The following is a 12,390-nucleotide window of genomic DNA, read 5'->3' as shown; positions in this document are numbered from 1 at the left end:
AGTACTCCTTTAGATTCTTCCTGGTGTTGACTGTCTGGGGAACTTCCTCTGGGATTACATCACAGTGACATCAGAGAACATAAACCTTTTCAATCTATTCCTGTATCCAGTCCCTAGCTTGCATTTGAAGCAACTGGAAATTATTCCATTTTATGTGGCAATTAAGGTTTCTAAAATTCAAGATAAAACTCAGAAGTTCAAGGGAGTTTTGTGAACAAGGAAATACTAGGATTAATGCCTTAAGACAGACTGATTTACACTTCTGTCCACGCCTCCTCCAGTGGAGGTTTGGCAGTTTACTTTTTACTTCCTTATTTTTAAAGCAGTACTGGTAAAACAATGTTGAAGAATTACTTATCTAAGGAAAATTTGCCTTAGCCACAGGACACAGGAGAAAAAGGAAATAGACAGCAATGATTTTTGTGAAACAACACTATGTCTGGCAGACTGAGGAGCTATCTCCCATGAAGGGAAAAAAAGTCTGAATCCTTGAAGAAAACACATTTGTAGTCTGAGTAACTAGAAGCCTCAAGAGGTTCCAAACACATTTGTCAAGGGTCTGAGAAGAGATCATTTTCTGAAATACTGCTGTTTTGAACCAGACAAAAACATTCAGAGTCCCAGGAAAATTCAGTATGCAGGTATTTGGGCTCACAGGAATTTACAGATGCGAATAAGAATTAAAGGGCCCAGTGGTGCATGGAACTGTACAAATTCAATACAACCTACCAACTCTTCTATGGAGTCAGAGAACGCTACCTAATGTGCTGGAGGAGTTGAAGAGGAAATCGTAAACCTACACAAGAGAAAAATGGTGCAAAGTTTCCAAGTCTAATTAATGTAAGATTTCTTGTGCAAGTGACTAGAATCTGCTGATGCTTCAGGGGGGGTGTATAATTCATAACAACACTCACCATACTGATTAGTATGCCATCACGAAGTTGCAGTGGAAAACATAGCATTGGACATAAATGGAAAAACACAACATACATTCAAGGAAAGTACTGTACACTTCCATTGTTCCTACTAAAACCATTATGTAGTTTTATTAAAAGAAGTATATTTTTTAAAGGAATAGCTTGAAGAAAAAGAAAAGGAAAAAAGAAAGACCCTACCTTCTCCAGGAGTGACTGCTGCTGGTAGACTGTTCCAATCTAGGGTCCACCTAGGGCAGGGATGAGGAGAAAACTTTGCTTCAATACCGCTTTCCTGTGGGTAAGAAAAAAACCTGATCTCTCAAAGACAGATTCAAACAGGCCTTATGGTTTAAGCCTATGCCCACTGAAGTCAGTAGCAAAGTTCCCATCAACTTTAATGGTGATCAAGATCTAAGATGCCCTTAGCTACATGGTTGGGCTACTGCCATTCCATACCATGGAGTTATATTTTCTTTCGCTTTCATCTTCCTATGCATATCTTTTACGCAGAAATGAATGTAGATTTTTAAATTTTCTTTGACAAAACTTACTTGGGTTTTAAGGTACTCAGAGCTCTGAACAAAACTGAAAAAATCATAGAAGACAGAATATTAAAACTAAATACCAAAGGACAATTTTATTTTTGGTTCTGTAACAGCCTAATTTTTTTTGTTTGTTTCATAATATATATACCAATACCATTGTGTACTTTAATAATTTTATAATCTGGTTTCCTCCGGTCACAAACTTTATCATTTTTTATTCAGAGGTTAAATTACAAATATATATATAAATAAAAAATTATAGCTCAGTAGTTCTGAGACAGAAGCCAGAATATAGAAATAGCCCTTAATGAGCTGATTAAGGCTTCCAACGGTGTTTTCCAAGCACTTCTAACTAGTTACTACTTAGAGGTCTGTATTATCCTAAATTCAGAACTGTAATAATATCATCATCATCATCATCGAAAACAATAAATTAAAATGCTGAATTACCATTAACTTTGTCATGGTTGGCCTTGGACCACCTATAAACTGATTGTCTTCATGTTCTTCCTCTAAGTCATCAGGAATTGTATCGAAGTCTCTCAGCTGCTCATCTGGGAAAGACAGCAAATCTGGAAATTGGAGAAATTGCATATTGCACTTGACAGCAGCGCTCTTTACTCCAGGCACTTCCTGAACTCTGTGGTACCAACTGGATATCAAAGGCAAATCTAATAGATTTTTGTTGTGCTTCTTACTGAAAACCTAGACAATAAAGCAGAAATCTTACTTAGTAATGCAATTTTTTGCACTAAATGCACAGAATAAAAGAGCTGTACTATAGAGCAAAGCTCTGCTCCTCCCTTTTCCCCAACATGTTATGGATGCTGGTGGACAGGTGGATGGGGCAGAAGCTGGCTTCACAGCACCTGGAAGCTCCCCGCACCTTCCCTTACACCTGGAATTTTTTGCTGTCCATTTGCGGACAGATTCTGTAACACCTTTGTGTTGCCCAAATATTAGATCATAATTATGAGTCTGGCCCCTGGGAGTCTCCCTACTGTAACAGTTATAACTTTGGTTTGTAATGATGTTTCTGCTTTAAAAGGGTGCAGAAGAAGGAAGAAGAACCCAGGATTAAATAGTGAAAAGTAAAGTATGAATGGTCAGCCAAAATCCTTATACCACCTGTTTGGACCAAGTAGCCACTTAGTTGTTCCAAAAAGCAGAAGAAAGGGAGAGAAAACAAAGCTGAGTGTAGTTCATCATAATTAATTCTGGTTCATATTTTAAACTGATCTTGAAGGGAAAAGGGGCTTCAAAATAACTAAGATACACCGTTAAAATAGATAAGAGTTTTATTTTGTTATTTATATAGCACTCATAAAGCATGCTGGCCATTTTACAGACAATATTTCAACTCTGAAGAGCTTACTTGACAGAGCCATTTCTAAGTGTGGTAGAAAGGAAATCTTGCATTCTCTCCTGCTGACTTGGAGATGCGGTGTGCAAGTGTTTAAATTGAGATACGACAATTTATTTCAGTCTTAGTTTTCAGTGGTTAGATGGTCTAAAATGAGGACCAATTAGTGTACATCTCTCCTTACACATACGATTCAGATAGTGCCAATGGGAATTACATGTATAGGATACATTACATAGGTTACGGTCACAGTGTATAAACACTTGGGAGAATTACTGTGAGTGTAAATAACGAGGAAGGGTTTAATGCCAAAATCAGATAAAATACTTTGTCGTCTTTAGAGCTGGCTGTATCTGGATTTTAAAATTACTAGTTTGTAATTTTTATTTTGCATCATCATCAACTAATCTGTACTGAAACAATCTGTTCATTTTAAATTGATTTTCTGCATTTAGAATGGGCTGTTTAAATAATGTACTATGGTCTTTCTGGGGCAGCAGTGGATCTAGGATTTTTCAAAGGTCAGTTGGTAGGACTGACATGCAAATAAGTAATATCATGTAGGACTGTTGATTAATCACAGCTAACTCACGCAATTAACTCAAAAAAATTGCAATTAATCACAGTTTTAATTGCATCTTTAAACAACAGAACATCAATTGACATTTAAATATTTTTGGATGTTTTTCTACATTTTCAAATATATTGATTTCAATTACAACACAGGATACAAAGTGTACACTGATCACTTTATATTATTTTTTATTACAAATATTTGCACTATAAAAATGATAAACAAAAGAAACAGTATTTTTCAATACACCTCTTGCCATCCTTGGTTCTCTTCACACTTACCTATTGTGCCCACTTTCCACTTACTCCTAGTCTTTATACTTTATTTACCCCCTCAGTTTTCTTCCTTTCACATCTCATTGTTTTCTTTTACTTCCCTGAGCAGACACAAGGACTAGATTTTTACTGGATTACTGAAATCCACCGAGCATCTGATCCAGAATCCTTCCCAGGCATGGCATCAATAAGTCAAACAATCATAAAAAATTATGCTACGCTTATTTAGAAAGGTCTCGGAAAAATGAATGAGGCTGGAAGATCTGATCATTCTTAAAATATTAAGAAAACATTTTGTTTTGTAGCTTTTATTGGTTGAAACAATCCTTATAAAGGTAATTGATAATCCTCAATTACCTATGGTTGCAAAACAAAAACAAAAAAATACTGATGTATTTCTAATCTGGAGTCTACTGTAAAATAACTTCTTCACAACTCAAAGGAACAACCTTATTGCTACTCTTGGGTGGAAATTCTTGTGACAATACACAGAGTCATCTGGAGATCACGTTTTTACTGCAAAGAGCTATATAGCAGGTTTTACTACATGTACCAATGTGAGTAAGTGCTTTTCTTGATTTTGGAGATTACTTCTATGAACCTGATAAAAGCAGTTCTGGGAGAACATACTGTCTGTTTTCAACCACCAGCAAAAAAATTTAGCAAAATACAAAGCTTAAACTCACACAACTCTCCTTTTGGCAATAGACTCTAACAGGCATTCCATGGACCAGTTCAGATATCAAACTTTTCTGAAGTATAAATACTGAACATGGCCAATGAAACAGATATCATTGCTATGTTCTTTCAAGTGCATTTTACATGTGTGGGGCTGCACTCGTGTAAAAAGTGACTTGCAGAGGTATGGTTTATCTTGGTTTCAGTGGTATAGCTAAACTGATGCAAAGAAATCCCAGCATAGACAATCTCTTAGTTTTAACCCCTCAAAATGTTCTCTCTCAGGACCTCCTATATATGGACATCTTAGCAACAAGTGCTACAGTAGTGTACTTGTCGCAAAACCAACCTTGGACAGGTAATAAATCAGTGGCACCTCCACAACAGAGCCAAAGAGATATTTCCTCCGTCCCACAGGAAATGTATCAGGAAGTACCCAATAATGATAGAATAGTAGAAAAGAAAAATTAGGTATAAAAAAATTAAAAAGGAGAACAAACAGTCTGGCTGTCAGAAGTCAAAATGAATAAGGTATTATAAAAGGATACATTTTTAAAGAAAAAAAAATCTGAAAGTTTAGCTCCAAGAAAATCTCAAGAAATTTGAGATCACTAGAGGGCAAACTTTAATACTAACCTCTGAGGAAGTTTGCCATTGGATGATACTTGAATAACACTTAAATTTTGCTGTGTGAAAGGAAAGACAAGGTGCTATATCACTAAAATGCCATTGTCATCTCTGCATTCCTTTCCTTTCACTTCCTCCATAAAAAACACACTCACTTTTCTAAGAGACATTCATTTTCTTTTAGACCTGTCCACCCACATCCTGATAAGATCACAAAGATTCATGTTTCATCTGAAAAATGTTTCAATTCAGGGTAACATTTATATAAACAAGAGAAACAACAAAACTGTATCAAAATCAAATTTTGCTTTGCTCCACCAATATGCTGTTGTCAGAATTAGCATGCAGGAAAATTATAGCTGTGACTCTCTCACTCCTACTTACTTTTGTTTTACCTTCATTACAATGCACTTTTATTAATTGAACGTCCATTAAAAAGCTGCCTAAGACATCCTGATTTTGGCTCCTAATCTTGTTAAATTATTCATTTTATAATTCTATCCCCATTTATAATTTGCACTTAATGAGAGCATACAGATCCCATGATCATAAAGTGGGTGTATTCAACTTTAGTAAATATTCACTCTGCTAGGCTACAACTCAACCAGCTGAATTAAAACTACAAAGTATTATCTTCCATTTATAGTAGGAAAAAGGTTGAGTTTAAGGTCAAGTTTAACTAGCACATCTTAGACCTAAACTTGATCACTTTTCCTAGGCAAGACAAACTCTACTAAAACATTTTGAAATTCTAACTATTGCTGGAGAATTGTCTCATAAGACTGTTCTGAATCTGATTACCGACAGTAAAGATACAGACACGTCTCTTTCTGTCAGTTGTGTCTGGTTTTAAAGACAGGACTTGTTTGCTGTAGCAATGTAAGAGATGAACTTAGGTTTAAATGTTACAGCAGTGTAGAATCAGTTATCAACAAGCAAAAAATAATTTAGTTTGATTCATGCTAACTGTTTGGTGTAACAGATGAGATAAAGATGTGTTTTGTTGAAAACAGGAGTATCTCCTGATTTGGGGGTATCCTCGGCATAGAGAGGCAAAATTAAGATTAATTGAGCACACAGAGTGATGGTGGTTGATTTTATGAGTAACTTTAACTTTGAATTTACAAGTTACCCTTAGTAACTGAGAAAAGCATAGTATTCTCTTAATAAGGGTTTTTTTACCCATTAAGTATTTGGTATTTACAGATGTAAACCCAGTTTAACAAGTTTTTAGTTTGGGAATCTACATACATTTAAAAAAATATTTAGGATTTGCTTCATGACAGGAGTCTTCTGGAATTTGCAAACTTCACAGTGATGGACTCCAGCCCCCCCACATAAACATAGCTTCCTCTCTCCTGATCCCCAGATTAGACTTCTCTAATCTTCCATGTAGTGCTCTCACTTGCCACACCCCTCAGATTGGATCACAACTGATTCCCAGCCTATTGCTTCCCCCTCTCCTTGGTATGCTGCTTCAGGTATGGAAGAGGCTACTGTCTGGGATGTCACAGCTTTTCACGTGAGTTTCATGGAGCATCTCTGGTCGCTGATGGCCCTGTGTGACTCTGCAGGCACTCCCTGCCTGAGTTTCCTCCTCCCCAGGATTTTCTGTCTCTCTTGGCAGGTCATGTGGCTCAGTCCTTCAGATGGGTCATTCTGACCTCAATTCTCTTTTGAGGTAGGAAGTCCAAACAAAAAAAAAGTACTTTCTCCCCACCTGGGCTCCTTTCTAGCCTGTTCCGGGCTCAGTTTCTAGTCCCTTCCAGGTTATCTTTAAAGTCTCTGGCTCTAACTCTCAGACTTCTTCCCCGGAGTTTCTAGCACCCCTCAGTCTACTGCAGACCCTCACTCAGAACCTTCCAAAGAAGCCTGTCCACTCTCTGTGGTTCCGCCCAAGTTGAGCTTTTTAGCCCTCTTACATGGCCTGGTGTCCATTAAGTATCACCTAAACCTCCTTAGTCCCACCTTTTCAGTCTGGGAAACAGCTAATTAATTATGGCATAAGTGTGGCTGGCCCCATCTCCCCTTAAAGGAGCCCGACACCAAGTGACACCGAGTTTCAAATGGCAGATGTGACAGAAGTCATGCTCTACTTTGCTTTAGCAGACCCAGCCCATTGTGAAGACACACACAGCACAAAAATAAATGGCTAATGAAAGTGCTTAAAATAAGTATTAAAAGAAACACTTTTTGAACATCCTGTGTCCAGAAGTATATTTCAGTATACTCTAATAGTAATATATAGGATTCATCTGGCCCCTTACCAACAACTGTCTCTCATATATTTTACCTTTTAGTTATAGATAGAGAAAACTCTTCATTTCCTGTGATACACATACAAAACAATTAACGGAAACTATTCTGTGCTGCGTAGGGTTACATAGTAAATATTTTGCTTGACTGTGTCTTATATCAAGTAGTTATGTAACTTTTCAGACTCTAACAGACATGGACACTATTTATTAACTACAGAAGCTGTTTTCTTACCAAGAATTGATGGATGCATGGCAAAAGCACTACATCTGCCAGAGTGAAATAAAGCCCCTCAGCAAAAACATGCTCCAGAGGTGGGAGATCAGAGGTTTTTGTTTTCCTGATGTGAGAGGGCTCCCTGTTGGTTGTAGCAGGTATTTCCTGCACAACTAATTTTGAGAAAGCTACTCTCAGTTCCAGATTTGCAGGTTCTTGGTCCTTGATTTCTTCTGGGCTAAGATTTTTTGTTGCTCTTTTAGCGAGGGCAGGCACTGCAGTCTTATTACCTGCCTTTTGCTGTTGAAGTTTCTGCCGTCGAATTTTGTCATCATTGTGCACTCTGACAGGTTCTCCTAGCTTCTTCTCAAGAAGCAAAACCTCAGGTGGAATGGCCTGACACTGATCAGGAGATGCATTCAATAAGCTCTCAACAGCCTGAGGGATGCTGATCTCACAAAGTCTGGTCCACTGACTAACCTGTCATATAAACATAAAAAAGCACAGTCTCATTAGAACTGTTTGGATTATAACGCAGACATTCAAAATTAAGGGCATAACTTAAATCCTGTAAAGAGCTTCTATGGAAAGGCTGAAACTCCATCCTTAACATGCCATGCATGCCACGCCTTCCCATGTGTACTTGCAATGTCAGAAACTCAAGGTACATATACACATATATATATGCATGCTACATTGTTTTATGTGAACAGGATGAAGTTTAAGCTCTCTGAATTTCCTTGCTTTTGTTAGTTTACATGAAACCCTTAATAGACTAATTTCCAGTATAAGTCTGGAAACTAAATTTTATATATAAAAAGAACTAATGTTGGTCTGGTGTGGTATATATGTCTTTCTTCAGCATCAATTTGGGATGGCTGTATTATCCAGAAGAGATGAAGCCATGACTAAATTACATTGGTCATCTCAAATGAGTACCAGTAAAAACAGAATATCGCACCATCTATGAATCCCACAAATGCCATTTATTTTACAGAAAATCTATTTCAGAAATGTTTTACACAATGTTGGAACTGCTTTTCTGCTTGTGATGGCAGAAATTTAAGATATAGGAGTCCAACTGTAATGATATCTTAACAAAATTCCAATTTTTCTAATTCTTGCCCCACTTTCCTCCATTATTTCTACCCAAGTTTTTTACAACTGTCTTTAAACTCAAACTTCTCCTCTTGTTGGATTTATTCACCGGTGCAATAATCCTGAATTTATGGCATCAAATACTCTTCTTTAGCAGAGTCTCTTAATTCACTCCCATCACTCTTTTGGGGGCTATGGGAAATAGAAGTCATAACTTTCATAAAAATTATTTCACCATTGCAACTCTTTCCACACACACACACACACACAAAATTAGTTGCATAATCTCAGATTATAATCTCTTTTCACTGGAATGTTACGGATTTTCATGGAAATTGTTTCCCCAATTTATTTGTAATAATCTGCAAACTACACACTTAAATGCTGCCCCTTTTGAGGAATGGCACGATATATCAAGCCAAAATTTGATCTCTACCTGTGTCCTTGTTTTTTTTCAAAATATCTCTAAACAATCTTATATCGGTGAAATCCAATTCTTAACAGTGCCACAAGTGAAAAAAAAAAGTCCCTTAACACTTCAAATGACAGAACAAAAAGCTCTCCACATCCTTTGTTTATATATAAACGCTGATAAGAGTACATACGCTTGAAATAGCAATAGTCATAATTAACAGTAATAATTAGGAAGTACAAGTTTATTATTAGTCAAGTCTGCACCAAGTACTATGTCCAGCGGACAATTCCACTTCGTAGAATAGTTTACAGTAGCCCAATCTTGACAATACAATTTAGTTTGATCGTTAGTTAAAGACCCTTTCTACCCTGCAACTAATTTTTGTTTGGTCTCTTGGCTTATTGCTTAAATTTCATAACTTCTTAAAATACCAAATTTTAGGAGCTTATGTAATTTATAGCGTATTAAAATTAAAGGTTAACAGAAATTATTGTTAAATACAAAAAACTTCTAAGATCCTAAATTAACAACTGTATACATGGATAGACTTAAAAGATACAACTCCCCTATCTACCCCCACTCACCGTATTTTAGTATCATCTATCGGGCCTCACTTACCATTATGTTACTCTAGTTTTACACAATTATAATGGTATTTCAAAGGAATTATACCAATGTAAAAGGAGGATAAAATGTAGTAATGGATGGAATGAAGGGGTTTACCTATGGAAAGGTTTAACAAAATTGAGATCCAGGGAAAATATTTCAAAAGCATCTAACTAACTTAGAAAAACCTAAGTCCCATTAATGAAAGTTAGTAGCCTAAATACCTAAATCTATTTTAAAAATGGGATTTTGGCATTTTCAATAATTTTATCCTGAGTTTTGAGATTATAGATTTAAGCTCTGATCCTGCTTTCCTTGCAAACCCAAAATGGCCACTGACTTCAGTTCATACAGCCTCATTGATACCTCTTGGCTTCAAAGGGAGTTTTGGATGTTCAAGGTATACAAGAGATCAGAACCTAATAGATTATGTGCTTGAAGTATTTTATCTTTCTCAGGGCAATGCCCTGCACATTCCACAGCCATGGAATTTATTGCATTCTCATTAAAAAGAAATATTGTTTCCAGTCTTTATGGTTGTAAGATGTGCACCAAGTGTAAATGTGCACCAAGTGTAAACCAATGTATTGTCATCTGTCTGGATCTGCAGAAAATCTGAAATAATAGTTTGAGCGTGAACAGTCCCATCCATCTAACACAGAACACTAAGACTCCACAATTACATGGCTGCATCATCTGGCATTTTCCCAAGATGCTACGGAATTCAATATTTTACTGCAGCCAGACACCCAACATTTTGTTTACCTTCTGTCAAACCGTGCTACTGGGAACTGCCGGCAGCTGTCTATTGCCCTGCAGTTTTCCTCACATGAAGAAATTAATTAGATTAGTGTATGCTCCCTGCAATGAATCCTGGACCTAGGCAGCAAGCAGGCGCCTGGTCCAGCTTGTAGCCTGGGAGCAGAGGAGACAGAAATGTAGGCTTGACATTTGAAGCTGGAGAATAGCACAGCAGCCACGGCCCTGATAAGCTGCTGAAGACAGCTAAATAAAAGGAGGATCTGTGCTGGGTCTTCCGGACATTATGGGAACCGAAGGCAGGAGCCAGGGTACTTGGAGAATGTAATGAAAAACCCATCTTCAAAAATAATCAGGATTGAAAATAAGCACCAATAAATTTTACATCAATGAGTATTTTCATATGCAATAGTTGTATTTGTTTTGGGGAACAGGAATGAAGGATATTTCATGGTGATAGAACAAATTAATGTCACAGAATTTGGTCCAGAGTAAATATGGCCATGACTAAGGTTTATTATACAATTAAACTTGAATGAGCTGAGGTCACTGGACAGACCAGAACTAAAGACTATAAGGTTACCCTATGACAGAATATATGTAGGAACAGTTTAAGAAGGTATTATTTTTCAAAGTGGTGAACAAGCAAGCAGATCTTCTAAATAAGATGGTTTAGAGAAGTAATATTCATATTGAAAAATTAAATGAGTACATGGAATTTCAAAATGGCATTAAAGAGTTTCACAGCTTAGAGTACCTGACCTCCCTTTCTGGGATGTAAGGAGTAGGCTCTTCATTGAACATGTTCTGCCCCATATCTACATTGCCCATAGGAGTTTCATTTGTTGGATTTTTTTGCACAGCAGTGCTTTTCCCTTTCTATGGTATAAAACAAAGGGATTTTGTTGTTTTGCTTTTACATTTAACTTCTTTAATGTTAGAACTAGACTGACTCGAGTTGTAAATTATCAAGCCTTTCCTAGCACAAGCAGCCCATAAGGTTGGTTCTGGACCTACACTACTATGTACTAGATGTACACTATGTACACTACTATGTACTAGATTTAAATATTATCTTCTCTTTTACACACCTTCCAAGACTTTAGTTCAGGATTCTGTATTTATCTTTGAAGAACTGAGATCATCCTGAACACCTGTGTATAAAGAATGAAATTCGCTGATTTGATTTAGGGGTGAGTAATAACACCAGCTCTCACACACAACCCTAAAATCTGAGCATGGCAGATAAAAAACAAACTGAATTTCTTTTAAAACACATAGCAGCAGCTTCTCAATGGGTCTAAAATGGAATAGCTCCATTGATTTCTATGAAACTACACCACATTATACCACCTGAGGATCTAGTCCATATTTTTAATCTTAAGGCTGCTTATATTGTTTAATATTTGGGGTAGTTTTTTTTTTGTTTTAAATCATTACCATTCACTTTTATGCCAAAATCAATACAGCTGCTGTTGTATCAACAATAGGAAACCGTACTATAAAATATCTTAACTGGATATTCCAGCAGACATCCACATTGAAACCCAATTATTAGTGTGAACTATATCTAAACATGTAACAGAAAAAGATGCACTCACTTCAGCACAGGCTTTTAGGCAGGTCTTTTTAAACCCCAAAAGTTCCAAAACCAACTTCTTTGATGGATCTATCTCATATGTTTTCTGTATTATGTGCCTCAACACAACAGAAAGCCCCGCTCGACAGAATTTGCCATTTTCTTCAACTATAGCAGGCAAACAGCAGCTCTGGACAACCAAAGGGAGTTGGCACCTTGAGATGAAGTGGACCTCTAGGTCATCAGGTTGTGCTTTACCAAATAACTGGTCATCTGTATCATCACTAGAAGGTACTAAGAAAACTTTGAATAATTTGCGGTCACAATAGGACAGCAAAAACAAGGATATTGATGTGTGGAGAGGAAAGATGCAATCTTCAAATTGGTGGGAGTAGGCCAGGTACATATGTTCTTCAGTAACACCACCTTTCATTTTCCTTCAGAGCTGAAGTACCTGAAATAGAAGTCAGAATAACATTTAT

At 36.8% G+C, this 12,390-nt stretch overlaps 1 protein-coding gene across 6 annotated transcripts in view; it reads right to left on the bottom strand.

Moving 5' to 3' along the window:
* GSTCD (glutathione S-transferase C-terminal domain containing) overlaps nt 1–12,390 on the bottom strand; it is a 129,130-nt gene that overhangs the window by 102,286 nt on the left and 14,454 nt on the right. For all 6 annotated transcript variants that reach the window (XR_007356185.2, XM_048846648.2, XM_075127561.1 and 3 more), the window contains 4 exons: nt 11,931–12,362; nt 7,470–7,931; nt 1,913–2,167; nt 1,116–1,209 (listed from right to left, as the gene is read on the bottom strand). Coding sequence is in view for 5 of the 6 variants with exons in the window: in XM_048846648.2 (XP_048702605.2) it covers nt 1,116–1,209; nt 1,913–2,167; nt 7,470–7,931; nt 11,931–12,341 (1,222 nt within the window). In the remaining variant the exon portion in view is untranslated. The remainder of the gene's footprint in view (nt 1–1,115; nt 1,210–1,912; nt 2,168–7,469; nt 7,932–11,930; nt 12,363–12,390) is intronic.

This window comes from Caretta caretta, chromosome 4 (genome assembly GCF_965140235.1).
Source record: "Caretta caretta isolate rCarCar2 chromosome 4, rCarCar1.hap1, whole genome shotgun sequence".
In the NCBI taxonomy this organism is placed as follows: Eukaryota; Metazoa; Chordata; order Testudines; family Cheloniidae; genus Caretta; species Caretta caretta.
The sequence above is the reverse complement of the archived record's forward strand: the minus strand, read 5'-3'. Positions and strand labels throughout refer to the sequence as shown.